Source organism: Balaenoptera borealis (genome assembly GCF_965194805.1).
Source record: "Balaenoptera borealis genome assembly, chromosome: 3".
Classification (NCBI taxonomy): Eukaryota; Metazoa; Chordata; class Mammalia; order Artiodactyla; family Balaenopteridae; genus Balaenoptera; species Balaenoptera borealis.
This window is the reverse complement of record NC_138866.1, coordinates 9,980,823-9,998,722: the sequence shown is the minus strand read 5'-3', so window position 1 is coordinate 9,998,722 and position 17,900 is coordinate 9,980,823. Positions and strand designations below refer to the sequence as shown.

At 35.4% G+C, this 17,900-nt stretch overlaps 1 protein-coding gene across 2 annotated transcripts in view; it reads left to right on the top strand.

Annotated features, from left to right (window-relative positions):
• Positions 1-3,789: 3,789 nt before the first annotated feature.
• The window catches only part of PPP4R4 (protein phosphatase 4 regulatory subunit 4), a 79,858-nt gene continuing 65,747 nt past the window's right edge, over positions 3,790-17,900 (top strand). For both annotated transcript variants that reach the window (XM_082384646.1, XM_082384645.1), the window contains exon 1: positions 3,790-3,901. In XM_082384646.1, coding sequence (XP_082240772.1) covers positions 3,851-3,901 — 51 coding nt within the window. In that variant the 5' untranslated portion in view covers positions 3,790-3,850. The remainder of the gene's footprint in view (positions 3,902-17,900) is intronic.

Genomic DNA, 17,900 nt, shown 5'->3' with positions numbered 1-17,900 from the left:
TTCATGTGTTTTTTTCCTGTGTCTTATACATTTTCTTAATTTTTTTCCTTTGCTTGTGGAAAAATAGTAGGTTATAATTAGCTGTTTTGTGGGCTTGTCTGTCTTTCATTGTCTTTAAGAATATTAGTTCAGTCCTTCTTCTCTTTTTTAAAAAAATAACTATATGGAATTTGAACATGGTCCTTGTATATGTCTTGTATTTATGTGAAATTCGTTTCATAACCCTTATAAGAACGTGTGGTTCAGGATAGCTTTTCTAATTTCAATAGAGTAGGTTTTTCTAATTATTTAGATGTCCTTTGATTTCTTTCATTAACATTGTGTTTTCAGCATACGAGTCCTGTAATTTTGTTAGTATTTCGTTTTTTGAGTGATTGTAAATGATATTGTATTTGTAATTTCAGTGTTCATGTGTTGAATTTTGTCAAATGTTTTTCTGCATTGATATGATCATGTGATATTTTTCTTCTTTAACCTGTTAATATGATGGATTACACTGATTTTGAGTATTGAACTAGCCTTGCATCCCTGGAGTAAATCTCATTTGATCATGGTGTATAATTCTTCCTTTAATATATTACTATATTTTATTTGCTAATATTCTGTTAAGGATTTTTTTTTTTGAAGCCTCCCAGGGCCGCTGCTTGCCGCCCACAGCCGGGCTTCCATCCTCCATACATGCAGAGACTTGGAAAACAGTTCTTTTTTAAAAAATTAATTAATTAATTTTTTATTGGGGTATAGTTGTTTTACAATATTGTGTTAGTTTCTACTGTACAGTGAAGTGGAGTTCCCTGTGCTATACAGCAGGTTCTCATTAGTTATTTATTTTATACATATTAGTGTATATATGTCAATCCCAATCTCCCAGTTCATCCCACCACCACCACCTCCCCCCCTTTCTGCCCTTGGTGTCCATACGTTTGTTCTCTACATCTGTGTCTGTTTCTGCCTTGCAAACCGGTTCACCTGTACCATTTTTCTAGATTCCACATACATGCGTTAATATATGGTATTTGTTTTCCTCTTTCTGACTTACTTCACTCTGTGTGACAGTCTAGGTCCATCCACGTCTCTACAAAGGACCCAATTTCATTCCTTCTTATGGCTGAATAATATTCCATTGTATATATGTACCACATCTTCTTTATCCATTCCTCTGTTGATGGGCATTTAGGTTGCTTCCATGTCCTGGCTATTGTAAATAGTGCTGCAATGAACAATGGGGTGCATGTGTCTTTTTGAATTATGGTTTTCTCAGGGTATATGCCCAGTAGTGGGATTGCTGGGTCATATGGTAATTCGATTTTTAGTTTTTTGAGGAACCTCCATACTGTTCTCCATAGTGGCTGTATCAATTTACATTCCCACCAACAGTGCAAGAGGGTTCCCTTTTCTCCACACTCTCTCCAGCATTTGTTGTTTGTAGATTTTCTGATGATGCCCATTCTAACTGGTGTGAGCTGATACCTCATTGTAGTTTTGATTTGCATTTGTCTAATAATTAGTGATGTTGAGCATCTTTTCATGTGCCTCTTGGCCATCTGTATGTCTTTTTTAGAGAAATGTCTATTTAGGTCTTCTGCCCATTCTTTTTTTTTTAACATCTTTATTGGAGTATGATTGCTTTACAATGGTGTGTTAGTTTCTGCTGTATAACAAAGTGAATCAGCTATACATATACATATATCCCCATATCTCCTCCCTCTTGTGTCTCCCTCCCACCCTCCCTATCCCACCCCTCTAGGTGGTCACAAAGCACCGAGCTGATCTCCCTGTGCTATGCGGCTGCTTCCCAGTAGCTATCTATTTTACATTTGGTAGTATATTAAGTCCATGCCAGTCTCTCACTTTGTCTCAGCTTACCCTTCCCCCTCCCCGTGTCCTCAAGTCCATTCTCTACATCTGCGTTTTTATTCCTGTCCTGCCCCTAGGTTCTTCATAACCATTTTTTTTTCTTTAGATTCCATATATATGTGTTAGCATATGGTATTTCTTTTTCTCTTTCTGACTTACTTCACTCTGTATGACAGACTCTAGGTCCATCCACCTCACTATAAATAACTCAATTTCATTTCTTTTCATGGCTGAGTAATATTCCATTGTATATATGTGCCACATCTTCTTTATCCATTCATCTGTTGATGGACACTTAGGTTGCTTCCATGTCCTGGCTATTGTAAATAGAGCTGCAGTGAACATTGTGGTACATGACTCTTTGAATTATGGTTTTTCAGGGTATATGCCCAGTGGTGGAATTGCTGGGTCATATGGTAGTTCTATTTTTAGTTTTTTAAGGAAGCTGCATACTGTTCTCCATAGTGGCTGTATCACTTTACATTCCCACCAACAGTGCAAGAGGGTTCCCTTTTCTCCACACTCTCTCCAGCATTTGTTGTTTGTAGATTTTCTGATGATGTCCATTCTAACAGTGTGAGGTGATACCTCATTCTAGTTTTGATTTGCATTTCTCTTTAAGATCCTTTTTCAAATTAAGATAACATTCACAGTTTCCAGGATTAGGGTGTGGACATATTTTGTGGGGGGGGACCACCATTCAATCCACTACAAGTAGTATCTTATATGCAGTTTTAATTTCCCTCTTTTGATCTTCTCCTCACCTTGGCATGGGTCTCCTGTTTCCCTCCCTTCTCTTTTCCTTCTTGATTTTGTCTTTTAAAGTATTCACTTAGAGAGTAATGAGAATAGTGGAATGATTGTGCTGACCTGTATTTCACAGCCTACCGTACTGCAGCAGGGAAAAAGCCTTTGTCACAGCAGTGCAGCTTCATTTAATCAGAATATGCTGCTTATTAACAGAACTTATAAAACTCTGAAGCAAATAAATATAATACTTTAAAAACTCTTTAGAAAACCATGTTAAGGTCTTATATACATATAATAAATAATTCCATTTGAAGAGTTAAGTAAAAATAATTTTAGTTAAGATAAATAAATATTACGGCATCAGTAATTAACATTAAATTGGTATCAGTTAACGACAGGTGGGATTTCCCTCTGAGGTGGTGCCACATTTACTAGCATCTTTTATATATATATATTTCAAGTACTTGCACAAGTTATGTTGGTTAGCTTATGTTTTAAAAACAAATAATTTTTTTGCATGGAAGTGGTTTCTTGGAAGAATCGGAACACTTTTTCTGAGGTATTTAGGCCACTAGAGTATCACAGATTATTTTGGTAAAGCCTTAGTGACCTAATGAATGTTCTGTTAAAAAGGTACCATATAAATACACCCTACTGACTTTTAAGAATATAGAATATATCGTTAAGTTTCTGGTGACTCAATCTAGTGCAATAGGTAGTTTCATTGTCCTAGAAGAAAGTTGTATGATTCTGCTGTAGATTTTGTTGCTGTCCCTGCTGTTGTTATGATTATTAATATTTTACCATAATGAAATTTATCATTTATATTTTTATAAAGTATAGCAAACTGGCAGGTCACAGGAAAAAATAAGGTAGAATTTTAAAGTAACTAATAATGGTCTCAAAATTTTTAGACTTCAACAAGACGTGTGTGTGGATAGAGAACCTTGTTTTAGCATAAGCATAATTAATATCTTCATGCATTTGTTATAAGATTGACTTAAAGCCAGAAATTTCAGTTCTGGCTTTATTTGTATATCTAGATGATGTGTTTAAAGTTTAAAACTGTCAGAAGTCTGAGTGTTCGTTATTAAAAAGCAGTTGTTTTCAAGTTAATCCCTGCTTTTTATAATGTAAATTATAAATACAAATTTATAGTTACAAATTTTAAATTTGTGTTTTCTTTGTAAGTGCTGGTCAAGATATCCAAGGAACAAGCGTGATTGCGAATCTTCCATTTCTGATGCGACAGAACCCTACTGAGACACTTCGGAGAATCTTGCCAAAAGTCAGAGTAAGTTGCTGTGAAATAAGATTTGAATTCACCATTTTTTCCCAGTAGTACGTTGTCATTGTCAGGAGAAATTTTCAGAGCTTTTGATGGCTGATCTTTTGTACCTAATCCTTGAGTGGAGGAAGTATTATGATAAACATTTTGAATTATGTTGAAAATATTTAAGGAAATTAGCTGATGGAAATGGACAAATCTAGATCTTAAACTATAAAGATTTCTTTCGTTAATCATTTTCTCAGTAGAGACATTATAATGTTTTCAGTAGCTCAAAAAAAATCTTAGTCTTATAAAATCATAGCTATCTTATTTGGTATTCTGTTGACTTAAATATATATTAATAGTGTTTCTAGAACACTGATAATATAGTTTAACTGATAGTCCTAATAATCACCGTGGTGCCTGCTAAAGATTGAATTGTGGCCATTGCAGTTTTAGTTTTATATTTAATTACTTCCTAAATTCCTTCAGAATTAGTTTTCCTGCTGTAAACAAAATATTTGATCTACTAGAACTTTCTTTTCTCCGACTGTTTAATATTTATTCATTATTAATATATAATATTAAATATTTAATACATGCTATTTATTATTTATTTGTACCATATGCAAAGTGCTGTTCTTTATGAGAACTTGAATGAACAGGACAGATGATGTCTTTGTGTCTTCAGGGAGCTTACACTACTAATGGGGTCAGGGAGGTTACCTCCTAACGGGGATTCTGTTTGCTAATAGTGAGTTTTGTAGACTTTGCTTTGGCTTTCTGTTTGGTTTAACTTTTTTATAATTTTAAAATTAATTTATATGTGTTTAAAATACTGTAATTATTAGTGTGTCCTTGGGTTTTATTTTTAGGCATATATGGCATGTTTCCAGTGATGTAGATCAGGGATATACCATGTTATTTTTATAAGATGTTCACATTTCTATGCAGGCAATATGGATTTTTTTTTTTTTTTTACTGATTACAGTGGTGAATTGAGAAGATGTTTATTTTAGTATCACGTGTGATTCAAAAGTGAATGAAGCTTTTTCATGTCTGTTTTTCCCAAATCATTCCATAATTTCAATGGATTTATGTCTACACAGTCTAGGTTTAATTTCACATTCAACTGAAGTGATATTAACTGACCTAAGCTTGTTAGCATGTCACCTGGGGGTACCAGTTAAACAGTAGTAGAAGGGAACAGGTGGTTAGGTCCTCTTAACTAAGGAGTTATTGTACATAAGCAAATTAAATTTAAAGCTAAAAATATTGAGCATGGTGTACACTCTGTGTTGAGCAGGCGAAATCCAGGCCACAGGCCGCATACTGCAAGTTAAAAGTTTCATAAAGCAAGAGTAAAAGATGAAGGATAGACAGTAGTGAGCTTTAGGAAGTCTCTAAATTATTTTGAAAAAAATCCTTTGCTAATGCGTTCACAGTAAAGTTAACTAAATAATAACTCCTGAGAAATCTTAATTTCATGGGAATGTATAAAGAATATTATACACTCACATATAGAGCATATTTGTACAAAGAATCAAATGTCTCTGCAGAAACTATATAACTGAGTTACAGAGGGTAAGATTTTATTAAGCTTTTAAAGTTATTAAGTTTAATTCATAATACAGAAGATTAACTGAAGAAAGGGATGTAAAGAAAATGTATACTAATGAATATTTACTAAGACAATCTTCGTAGCAGCCATTTATTTAGGACTTATTTTGCCCTGTACTAAAAAAGGTAGAAAACAGCCCCAGATTAGATTCTGTATCAGGAAGACATAAAGACTATGGAAAACAATTAAAGAACAAGCATAGGAGAGTATTTAATTGTGTGATTCTGATTTATGTAAAAATGCTGAAGAATTAAGCAAATGGGAAAGACTTCTTTATGGGGCAATAATAATGACTTTTATAGAGGGTTTAATATAAAATGTAGACAGCTAAACATTTAAGCAACCCCACATCAAATTCTAAAACCTATGAGCAAATCATTTAAAATCATAGTATTCAGATATTGTTAAGACTTGTTGGTACTCACAACACCTTCTTTAATTCTGCCTTGCTTCTGTGAGTGGTTACTTCCAAGTGATAGAAGTATGACAAAAATTGCACATAGCCACTTTATTCACTCTTGCCATGGCCATAATTTCTTAGCTAATTTTATTAAAAAAGCAATCTTGTGTCTCAAAATGAGCATTTAGTAATAACGGCCTTCTCATTCATTCATAAAAATTTACTGAGTACCTCCCGTGTGCCAGGCACTGTTCTAAGCACTGAGAAAACAGAGGTGAACAAAACAGAGAACTTACCCGCAAGGACGTTTCCAGAGGGGGGAAACAGACATTTAACAAGTGAGTGAGTGTAAAGAACAGGATAAAGTGAGGGGGGCATTGGGGGAGCTGGGAGAGTGGGAGGATACTGACTGTGCTTTGGGAGGTCAAGGACACATCTTTGAGGAACTGAAAACTGAAGGGATAGGAGGAAACAGCCATTTGAGGAGTCAAGAATGAGTGGTCCAGGCAGAGACAGCAGGAAGAGTTTGGTGGAACTGCAAGAGGTAAGCGTGGTTGGAGTCCAGTGGGTGGGGGTAGGTTGTGAATTGAAGAGAGGACAGTGACGGAGCATATGCAAGTGTTGCTCTTTCTTAGGACAGTGGAGAGCCACTGAAGACTTTAAGCAGGGCGGTGACTTATCCCACGGACAGGCTACAATGATCATTTGCTAATTGTGTGGAGGGTGGATTGGAGCGGGAGTTGGGAAGCTGCAGCACGAGGGCGGCTAATTGGGACAATAGAGACTGGTGGATATATCCAAGATGCACTTATTGGGAGAGAATGAACTACATAATAGATCAGATGTGGAAAGCGAGGGATGACTTCCAGATTATTTCTGGCTTGAGCTTCCGTATGGTTCTGCTGGTTTTTGAGTGTCTTGGTTGATAATTTATTAAATCGATGGGGAAAAATAGTTTGAATACGCTCTAATGCTAATCTTCAGTGAATGATTTATTTTTAGAGAATTTAAAGACATGAATAATAATTATTTTATGTAAGAAGTTAATCATTGCCCAGGTTCTTTTCACATTTATAACAGTAGTATTAGCAGCTTTTAGAACTCCTGCTGTACCTTATCTTTACCTTAAAGAACATCAGATAAAGTGATGGAGATATTTCTGGGCTTATGTATTATAAAAATTCACCAAACAAAATGTTTTTGATTTTGTTTTTGTTTCTGTTGTTTTCTTTGCATTTGCATTTTATCTTTACAATAATGAATTAACTGAAAAATGGTTTAAAAAATAGGTTGCTATTTTTCACTGTTTTAGAGATGAAGGAATTTAAGGTTAAAAATAAAGTGGCAGAAAGAGAGGCAGGATTAGAACTGAGCTAACCCACAGTATTTCTTCAGTTTACTTTCTAAGTTATATCCAAAGTAGATGATGAAGGATAGTGCAGTTAGATCACTCATCTCAAGGTTAATTTAAATAAGAATCCAGAAAGGAAATATTTTGACCTCCAATTTAAATTCTCTATCTAATTATAGATATGAGACACTTCTGACTATACAGTTGACCCTTGCACAGCACGGGTTTGAACTGCTTGGGCCCATCTGTGCTTGGACTTTTTCAATACATATGTACCATTGTACTACACGATCAGAAGTTGGTTGAATCTGTGGTTACGGAATCTGGGATATGGAGGGAGGGCCAACCGTAAAGTTATATGTGGATTTCCCACTGTGTGGAGGGTTGACGCCCCTAAACCACATTGTTCAAGGAACAACTGTAGTAGTTATATCTATTTTATATGATTTAATCCTGGGGTATCTTTTGAAAAAGAAAACAGGTTTTTTCTGTGGTCTTTATTGATTAAGTTTGAATTCTTTCCACAATATATTAAGTTGAATTAATATTGGATGTTAGATTTGACTTGAACTTCTGGTTGTCTAGAAATGAAAGAATTTGTTTTGTCAGGATAAATTTCTAAAATACTGTGGTCCTTTGTAAAATGTAAAATAGTAATGATATAATTAACCATGTAATATCAGTGACTCCTTTATAAATGAAGTGCAAAAAAAAAGTCTCTACCTGTTGAGTTATTGAACCCTGTTATTGTTTTTTCACTTATTTTGGGAACCAAATAAGGTGTAAAATTGTCTATTAGAAAATGTGCAATGTCAGGAAGAGATAAAAATAACTGTAGGTCATTTATTGAGGTCTTACGATGTGTCAGGCACTGTACTCTGTCAAACATTTTACACATTTTTATCTCTTTGAATGCTCATGGCAGTTCTGTAAGGGTCACTTGATCGAGGAAGAAGCAACTTAGGTGAGTAACTTGCCCAAAGTCACGGTGCTAGCAAGTGGTATAATTAGGTTTGAATAGGGAGTCTGACTCCTGGGCCCTCTCTCTAAACTGCTATGCAACCTCTTCATTAGCTCATCGTGACTGCAACAAATATGTAATATATAAGTTTAGTTCCTCAGCCTGAGTCATCTCTCGTGTGGTTATTGCAAGAGGCCTCCTTACTGGACCTGTTGCTTCCCCTTTGCTCCCTGGAGCCCATTCAGCCAGAGAGATTGTTCATTTATTTATTTATTTAGGATCAAGTTACACATTACTTTGATGAATAAAATTGCATACATTTAAAGTGTACAGTGTGATGATTTAATATACGTATACATCGTGAAATGCTTACCACCATCAAATTAATTAATACCTCCATCATCTCACATAGTTAATTTTTTTCTTCAGTGAGATCTCTTAAAGATCTTTCAGAGAGATCAGTCATATCTTTTCTTCTTGAATGAAAACTACTAAAGTGGTGTGGTAGGCAGAACAGTGGCCTCCCAAAGATATCAGGTCCTAATCCCTGGAACCTGTAAATGTTACCTTATTTAGAAAAAGAGGTTTTGTAGATGTGGTTAAGGATCTTGAGACAGGGAGATTATCCTGGATTATCTGGGTGGGCCCTAAATGCCATCAGATGTATCCCTATAAGAGGAGAGCCCAGGGAGATTTGACCCAGACGTGGAGGAGAAGGCAGTGTGAAGACAGAGGCAGAGATTGCAGTGATGAGGCCACCAGCCAAGGAATGCCAGCAACTACCAGAAGTTGGAAGAGGCAAGTAACTGATTCTACCTAGTGCCTCTGGAGGGAGTGTGTCCTTGCCAACCCTTTGATTTTGGCTGAGTGATACTGATTTAGGACTGATGGCCTCCAGAACTGTGAGAGAATACATTTCTGTTGTTCTAAGCCACTCAGTTGGTGCTAATTTATTATACCAACCACAGGAAAGTAATACAAGTAACTTCCCATTTCAGATAGAGTAAAACTCCTTACCATGCCCTAAAATGACCCTGACTAGCTTTCTGACCTCATCACCTACCCTTCTTTTCTCTTTCTTCCATAAGGGCAGAAGGCTTGTCGGTCTGATTTATCACTGTATCCCCAGAATCTAGAAGAGTGCTTGGCAAAAATAGGCACTCAAAAATAATTTTAAAATGAGCATTGATTGAGCTTGATATTCTGAGACAGTAAGTGTCTACCTGAAAGACCAGTGACACTTGATCCACTAATGGCATTTTTGGATGAGAAGTAAAAACAGGATGTCAGTGGAGTGATATAATGCTGACTTACGTTTCTAGAGAGACCTTTTTTGGGGGAGGAGTGGGAGAAAGATATATAATAGGGAAAGGATAAAAGAGACATAATTCATCAATATGAAACTTAATCATTTGAGATCAGTAGATGTCTACGAATCTTTTGATTCTGAAAAGATTCATTAGTTCTACTTTTATTATATTATAAGTTTTTCCCAATGTGATTATTTGAGCATTTTGTATCTACTGAATAGAGGTAGATTTTTAAAAGTTTATTTTTAAATTTTTATAGATAGCCTTTACTATGTAAATAAATACATTTGTTACTAAAAGCTTAACTTTACTTACTTTTTAAGGCCTATTTCAAGTGGCACAGATATGTGGATAACCAATAATAATAATGTGAGGAACCCTTCCTGTGGGCCAGGCCCTGTGCTCAGTGCTTTAGACACATCCTTTTAAACCTCTTATAACAACTCCACACCACGTATTTATTCTCATTTGACAGTTAAGAAAATCTAGGCTTAAAAAATTCAGCGTTTGACTATGATATTTTGTTGAAGCATACAATTATATAATTTATTCTTACAGTGCACCAAGAAAAAAAGAAATAGTCTTAACTAAAAGAATTAAAGAGCACAAACAGATGATACAAATTGCTTTTTCCTTTGGTTTGCAGTTCAAAAATAAAAGTACCTGTCTTCCTCACTCTAGGTGATGTTTTCTGAGATAAGTTAAAAGTTAAGTTCTGAAAAAAGCACAAGGATTTTGTAAAGGCAACACAGTTATACATAATAAGCAGAACATGATGTTCCGGAACATGATGTTCCATACTCCCTACAGGTCATAAAAAGCCCGCAGTAGAGTAGGACTCTACTGACAGGCTTAGCATTGAAGGCCACTCTGATGTGAAGTAAGGTGAAGAAGAAAGTGAAGTTATTCCTATAATGTCAGATTGATGGAGAAAAATCATCAGGGTCAGAGTTGACCTTATGAGGAGTTTTTGTGGGCTAGGAAGCATAAAATTGTGTAACTTATTCTTCCAGTTCACTAAGAAAAAAAGAAGTAGTATTAACCAAAAGAATTAGAGAGCATGGACAGATGGGATAAAATGACTCTTTCTTCTATGGTTTACAGCTCAAAAATAAAAATACATTGATCACAATGCATTTTGAAGATAATGTCTGTGTTATATCTTTTTATGTATATCCATTTGTGTTTAAGGACAAAATAGAGTAACATCATTAATTATTAGACAATAATAGTAAATTCAGTGGAAACACTGGCTGCAAATATAGTTTTTTCTGGGCATTTATAAAAAGTTACATAAGCTAATATTCTTAATAGATCTAAAAATATTCCCTTTCAGTAAGCTAAATTCTAGTGGAGACCAGTGTTCTCACATGTGCTTCTTAGTCATTCAATCATGTGTTATTTTTATCCTGCCTATGATAAAAATGAGCTGGAACTTCTGAATTTCTTAATTAGAAAATCTTTTATTTCTGTGATAACGGGGCCACCATTATCACAGAAATATTTGAATATTGTTTCTGACTTTAGGCATTTGGATGATACAAAGGATAATTTATGGATATTTTAATTTACAATCCTTGCAAGACTCTAAAACAAAGAAGATATTCACATACTCCACTGGAATAAAGGTCTGAAATGTTTGATTTAAAACTGTATGGATTAGCTAGCCTTTTGGCAGTGTGGTGAAGTGGATAGCCTAGAAAATGTTCCCAAATCAGAACATCTAGAAACTCTAGAAAAAGTAAAATAAGCATTCTTTTAAATGTATGGTTAAGCTTATAAGAGAGTAAGGAATATTCAGGGCTCAGAAGCAAAACAATCAGTTCCACTTCTACTTAGGATATAGATGTGTGCAAGAAAACATCACTCCCATTCTAACAACAATGGCTTGTTCACAAAATTCACATCATCGTAACTTTTCTTGAGCCCGTCAGCAGTGGTCACAAAGCAATCAAGTGAACTGTATTCAGAAGAGCTCTCTGAGGAAAGATGGGACACAGAGACACCGACTTTTGACAAGAGTGGAAGAGGAAGGCGTGGCCACCCCCAAAGGATTGTTAGAAGAAATCAGCTAAATGTTTGACAAGTTTTTAAAGATTGATCTGTGGGCTCGCGTGTCAGTTTGGAACGACTCAGAGCTGCCGGCACAAGGGAGCTTTGCACTCACCTGTGAGCCCGTTTCCCCAGGCCTGCTTGCCGTGGCCGGGGTAGGAGACTGGACAGGACCTGCTCTGGTGATGTAGGTGCGGTGATGATTGCTGCTGGGGAGCAGGGGCACAGCGCTGCCCACTGCCTCACAGTGACGTGCACGGGCACACAGGGCGTTTCAGCAGCGGGTTGGGCACTATAAAAGAATCAAATGGAAATCCTAGAAATAAAAAAAGGATATCAGAGATGAAGCGTTTCTCCAACAGGGCCAACTGGGGAAAGAATCAGTGAACTTGAAGGTAGAAGTTATCTAAACGGAAACACAAAGATAAAAAAGAATGAAAAAATACAAGAGAGCATTCAGTGGCTTTGAGACAGTATAAAGTGGTATAATACACGGGCAATCAAAGTCTCAGAATGAGAGCCGAGAGAAGAACTATTTGAAGATATAATGGCCAAGACTTTTTTGAGATTAACTAATGACAACAAGCCAAAGACCCAAGAAGCTCGGAGGACCCCAAGCAAGGTAAATACACACACACCGTCCTCCTAGGCACATCGTGATCAAACTGCTGAAAATGAAAAATAAGAGACAGCCTTGGGAACAGCCAGAGACAAAAGAAACGTTAAATATAGAGGAACAAATGTGAGAATTAAGCAGCCTTATGGTCGGAAAATATGCAGGCTAGGGAGCAGTGGAATGTTGTATTAAAAGTACTGCAAGCAAAAGCAACAACAACAGCAAAAAAGGTCAGCAAGAAATCTGTACCCAGTGAAAATATCTTTCAAGGATGGAGGCAAAAAACTATTTTGTTTTTAGACAAACAAATTGAAAGAATTCATTGTACTAGACTTACACTACAAGAAATGGTGAGGGAGGTTCTTTAAGGCAGACGTAATATAATACCAGATGGAAATTGGATTTACATGAAGAAACGCAGAGCTCCAGAAGTGGTAAAAATTAGGGTAAATGTAAATGAAATAATAACAGTTCTACACAGATTCTTCCAGAAAATAGAGGATAAAGTAAGAACTTCACAAACGATTCTAGGAGGCCAGCATTATCCTGATACCCAGATAAGACATAGACATTACAAAAAAACTATAGGTGCGTATCCCTTATGAACTTAGATGCAAACATCTTTTCAAAAACAGCAGATCAAATTCAGCAATATAAAAGGGCTAATACGTCATGACCAGTCAGGGTTTATCACAGTAACTTAGGGTTGGTTTAAAATTCCATATCTAATCAATATAAGTCATCATATCAACAAACTAAAACAAAACAAAAAACAAAATGCCACCATCTGATCATCTCAGTAGATTTCGGAAAAACATTTGACAAAACCCAACATCATTCCTGGAGAAAAAACCCCAAACTTCAGCACACTAGGAATAGATAGGAACTTCCTCTGTGAAAAACCTGCAGGTAACATCGTACTTAAAGGTGAAAGACTGAATGTTTTCCCCTAGTATCAGGAACAAGCCAAGAGTGTACACTCCTTACTGCATTTGTTCAACACTGTGCTAGGTATTGTAACCAGTGCAGAAAGGCAACAGAAAGAAGTGAAAGGTATCCACATTTCAGAGAAAGAAATGAGGCTGCGTTTTTCTGTCAGATGACATTATCATCTATGTAGCAATCTACAAAAGAAAAATACTTAGAACTACTGAGTATGGAAAGGTTGCAGGGTACAAGATAAATGTACGAATAAATTGTATTTCTACACACTAGCAATAAGCAACTGGAAATTGAAGTTTTTCTTAAACAGTGAAAGTATGTAATACTTAGGGATAAATCTGATAAATGTGTTAAGACCTGTATACTGAAAACTATAGAACATTGCTGAGAGAAATAATAAAAGAACTAAGTGAATGGAGATACACCACGTTCATGGATCAGAAGATTCAATATTATTATGTCAGTTCTTCTCAGATAAATCTATATATTTAATGCAAAATAATAATTCCAGCAGGTTAGGGGTTTTTTCTGTTGTAGAAAGTAAGTGAATTCTCAAATTCATATGAAAATTCAAAGGGCTTAGAATAGCCAAAACAATTTTGAAAAAGAGAAAGTTGGAAGACTTCTATTACCTGATTTTGAGACATAATATACAGCATAGCAATTAAGACTATGAATACTGGTATAAAGACAAATCAGTGGGACATATGGAGAGATTTTTAAAAAGCCCATAGATATGTTCCCAGTTGATTTTAACACAGGTACAAAGGCAATTCATTGCAGAGAGGATAGTCCTTTCAACAAATAGGGCTGGGTCAGTTGAGAAAAAAGTCCATACTTTGTACCATATACAGAAGTTAACCCCAAATAGATCATAAACTTGAGTGTTAAAAACTAAAATCGTAAAAACTTCTAGAAGAAAACATAAGACTAAATCTTTGTGACCTTGGGTTACACAAAGATTTCTTTATATATTGATACTAAAAGCATGATCCATAGAAGAAAAATTTGATAAATTTGATTTCATGAAAGTGTAAAGCTTTTGCTCTTCAGAAGGCAGTTAAGAGAATGAAAAAATAAGTCATGGAATGGGAGAAAATATAAATCACATGCGTGATAAAGCATATGTGTTCAGAATACACAAAGAACTCTCAAGACTCAGTAATAAAACAACCCAATTTAAAAAAGGGCAAGAAATTTAAACTGATACTTCACCAAAGATTTGTGGATAGCCAATAAACGAAAGATGTTCAGTATCATTAGTCATTAGATAAATGCAAATAAATTTATACACCTGTTAGAATATATGTACTAACAAAACCCTGATAATACTAAGTATAGGCAAGAATGTGGAGCAACTCAAACTCTCATACACTGTTGGTGGAAATGTATCAATAAAATTGTACAATCACTTAGGGAAACAGTTTGGCAGTTTCTCAGAAGTTTAAACATACACCTATTGAATCACTCAACCAGGTCACTTCTAAGGATTAAGAGAAATTAAAGCAAGTGTTTATATAAAGACTTGTATATAATTGTAATAATAATTACAATTGTAATTATTGCAGTAATATCATTGCAACTCTATTTGTAATAGTCGAAATGAAAACTAATCCACATGGCCATCAACAGGTGAATGGATAAACAAATTGTGGTATATCCATATAATATACCACAAACTAACGTTTATGTATTCTGAATCCAAGTCCTTTGTTGGTTATGTATTGAAATATCTTCTTCCACTCTGTGGTTTATCCTAATGTTTTAGATTAATTTTGTAAACAACATGTTTGGGTTTTATTTTTTATCCAATCTGACTCTGTTTTAATTAGAACATTTCATCCATTTACTTTTAATTGCATATATTATCTTACTATTTATTTGTTTTTTCTGTTTGGTGTTTTTTTTTTGTCAATTACTTCCTTTTTATGAATTAATGAAGTGGTTTTATTACTTTATTTTCCGCCCCCTCCCATTAGCTTGGAACTCTCTTTTACTTTGTTAGTGACCTCTGGGATTATAACAAAGACACATTACCGAAGTTGAATGTTCATTGGTATTTTTACCTTCTTTCTGATAATATAAGTGCTCTTATTTTTGTGTTATTGTTGTCAGATATTTTAATTATTTATGTATTTCAAGACTCACAGTTATTACTGTTTTATATAATCAATATTTATTTAGATTTACCCACATATTTGTCATTTTTTTGTTGCCTGTAGTGTTTTCATTTGGAATCATTTTTCTTCTGCCTGAAGAAAAATACCCCTTAGTATTTCCTTTAGTACAAATCTGCTAGTGACAAATTCTCTTTTTCTTTTTTGGCCTGAAAATGTATTTCACATTCAGTTTTTTAAATTAATTTTTTATTGTAATACAGTTGATTTACAATGTTGTGTTAACTTCTGCTATACAGCAAAGTGAGTCAGTTATACATATACATATATCCACTCTTTTTTAGACTCTGTTCCCATATAGGTCATTACAGAATATTGAACAGAGTTCCATGTGCTATACTGTAGGTTCTTATTAATTACCTATTTTATATATAGTAGTGTGTATATTTCAATCCCAATTTATCCCTTTCCCCGTTAGTAACCATAAATTTGTTTTCTACAGATTTTCTACAGATTTTCTACAAAATCTGTGACTCAATTTCTGTTTTGTAAATGGGTTCATTTGTACCATTTTTCTAGATTCCACATATAAGCAATATCATATGATATTTGCCTTTCTGTGTCTGACTTACTTCACTCAGTGTGACAATCTCTAGGTCCATGCATGTCACTGCAAATGGCATTATTTAATTCTTTTTATGGCTGAGTAATATTCCATTGTATATGTGTACCCCATCTTCTTTATCCATTCCTCTGTTGATGGGCATTTAGGTTGCTTCCATGACCTGGCTATTGTAAATAGTGCTGCAATGAACATTGGGGTGCATGTATCCTTTCAAATTATGGTTTTCTCCAGATATATGCCCAGGAGTGGGATTACTGGATCATGTGGTAGCTCTATTTTTAGTTTTTAAAGGAATCTCCATACTGTTCTCCATAGTGGCTGTACCGATTTACCTTCCCACCAACAGTGTAGGAGGGTTCCCTTTTCTCCACACCCTCTCCAGCATTTATTGTTTATAGATTTTTTGATGGTGGCCATTCTGACTGGTGTGAGGTGATACCTCATTGTAGTTTTGATTTGCATTTCTCTAATAATTAGTGATGTTGAGCATCTCTTCTTGTGCCTCTTGGCCATCTGTATGTCTTCTTTGGAGAAATGTCTATCTAGATCTTCCGCTCAATTTTTGATTGGGCTGTTTGTAAATAGATGTTTTATGAACAAGATTTTTCCCTATCTATATGGAGGTTTCTTTCTAGCATATGTATGGCTTCTTGAATCTGTGGCTTACTTTGTCAGTTTTGGAAAATTCTCAGACATTATCTTTTAAAATAATGCTCTGCTTAATCTTTTCTCTCCTTCGAGGACTGCAATTTCACATATATTTGACCTTTTCATAGTATCTTCTATGTCTTTTTTCTTCTTTTCCATCCTTTTCTCTTTGTGATTCATTCTGAGTGTTATCTTGGCCCATGTTTCAGTTCACTAATTCATCTGTGTCTAAGCTGCTTTTGATTATTGTATTTTTCTGGTCTGGAATTTCTATTTAGCTCTTGAAAAATTCTACCATATCCTTTTTAAAAGGTATCTTTGGGGCTTCCCTGGTGGCTCAGTGGTTGAGAATCTGCCTGCTAATGCAGGGGACACGGGTTCGAGCCCTGGTCTGGGAGGATCCCACACGCCACAGAGCGGCTAGGCCCGTGAGCCACAACTACTGAGCCTGCACGTCTGGAGCCTGTGCTCCGCAACAAGAGAGGCTGCGATAGTGAAAGGCCCGCACACCGCGATGAAGAGTGGCCCCCGCTTGCCGCAACTGGAGAAAGCCCTTGCACAGAAACGAAGACCCAACACAGCCATAAAAAAAAAAATTAAAAAAAAGTATCTTTGATTTTTCTGTCAAAATTCTCAATTGTATCTTTTATTCTTTTGAACCAGGTATGTATCAGATAGCACCAATACCTGGGGCTCCTTTTGGTACTTTTCTATTTCCTTTTGCGTCTGCTGGTTCTCATTCATATTATCTCTTTGTGTGCCTGGATATTATTGACTGTGTGCTTGATCTTGTCTTTGACAAATTTTTCATAGAAGTAGTTTGAGACCTAGGGTAATATCTTCCTCTAGAAAGGAATATGTTTTCTTCTGACAGCCACTTAACTGCACTAGCAATAAAGTCTCACTTAATCCAGTTTCATGCATCAGATGACTTGAAACTGGGTTATCCTCTCTGCAAAGGCTGGGCTATGTTATTTATTTTTTTTAATTTTTAAATTTTATTTTTTTATACAGCAGGTTCCTATTAGTTATCCATTTTATACATGTTAGCGTATATATGTCAACCCCCATCTCCCAATTCATCACATCACCACCCCCCATCCGTGCCACTTTCCCCCCTTGGTGTCCATATGTTTGTTCTCTACATCTTTGTCTCTGTTTCTGCCCTGCAAACTGGTTCATCTGTACCATTTTTCTAGGTTCACACATATGCATTAATATACGATATTTGATTTTCTCTTTCTGACTTACATCACTCTGTATGACAGTCTCTAGATCCATCCAAGTCTCTACAAATGACCCAATCTTATTCCTTTTTATGGCTGAGTAATATTCCATTGTATGTATGTACCACATCTTTATCCATTCATCTGTTGATGG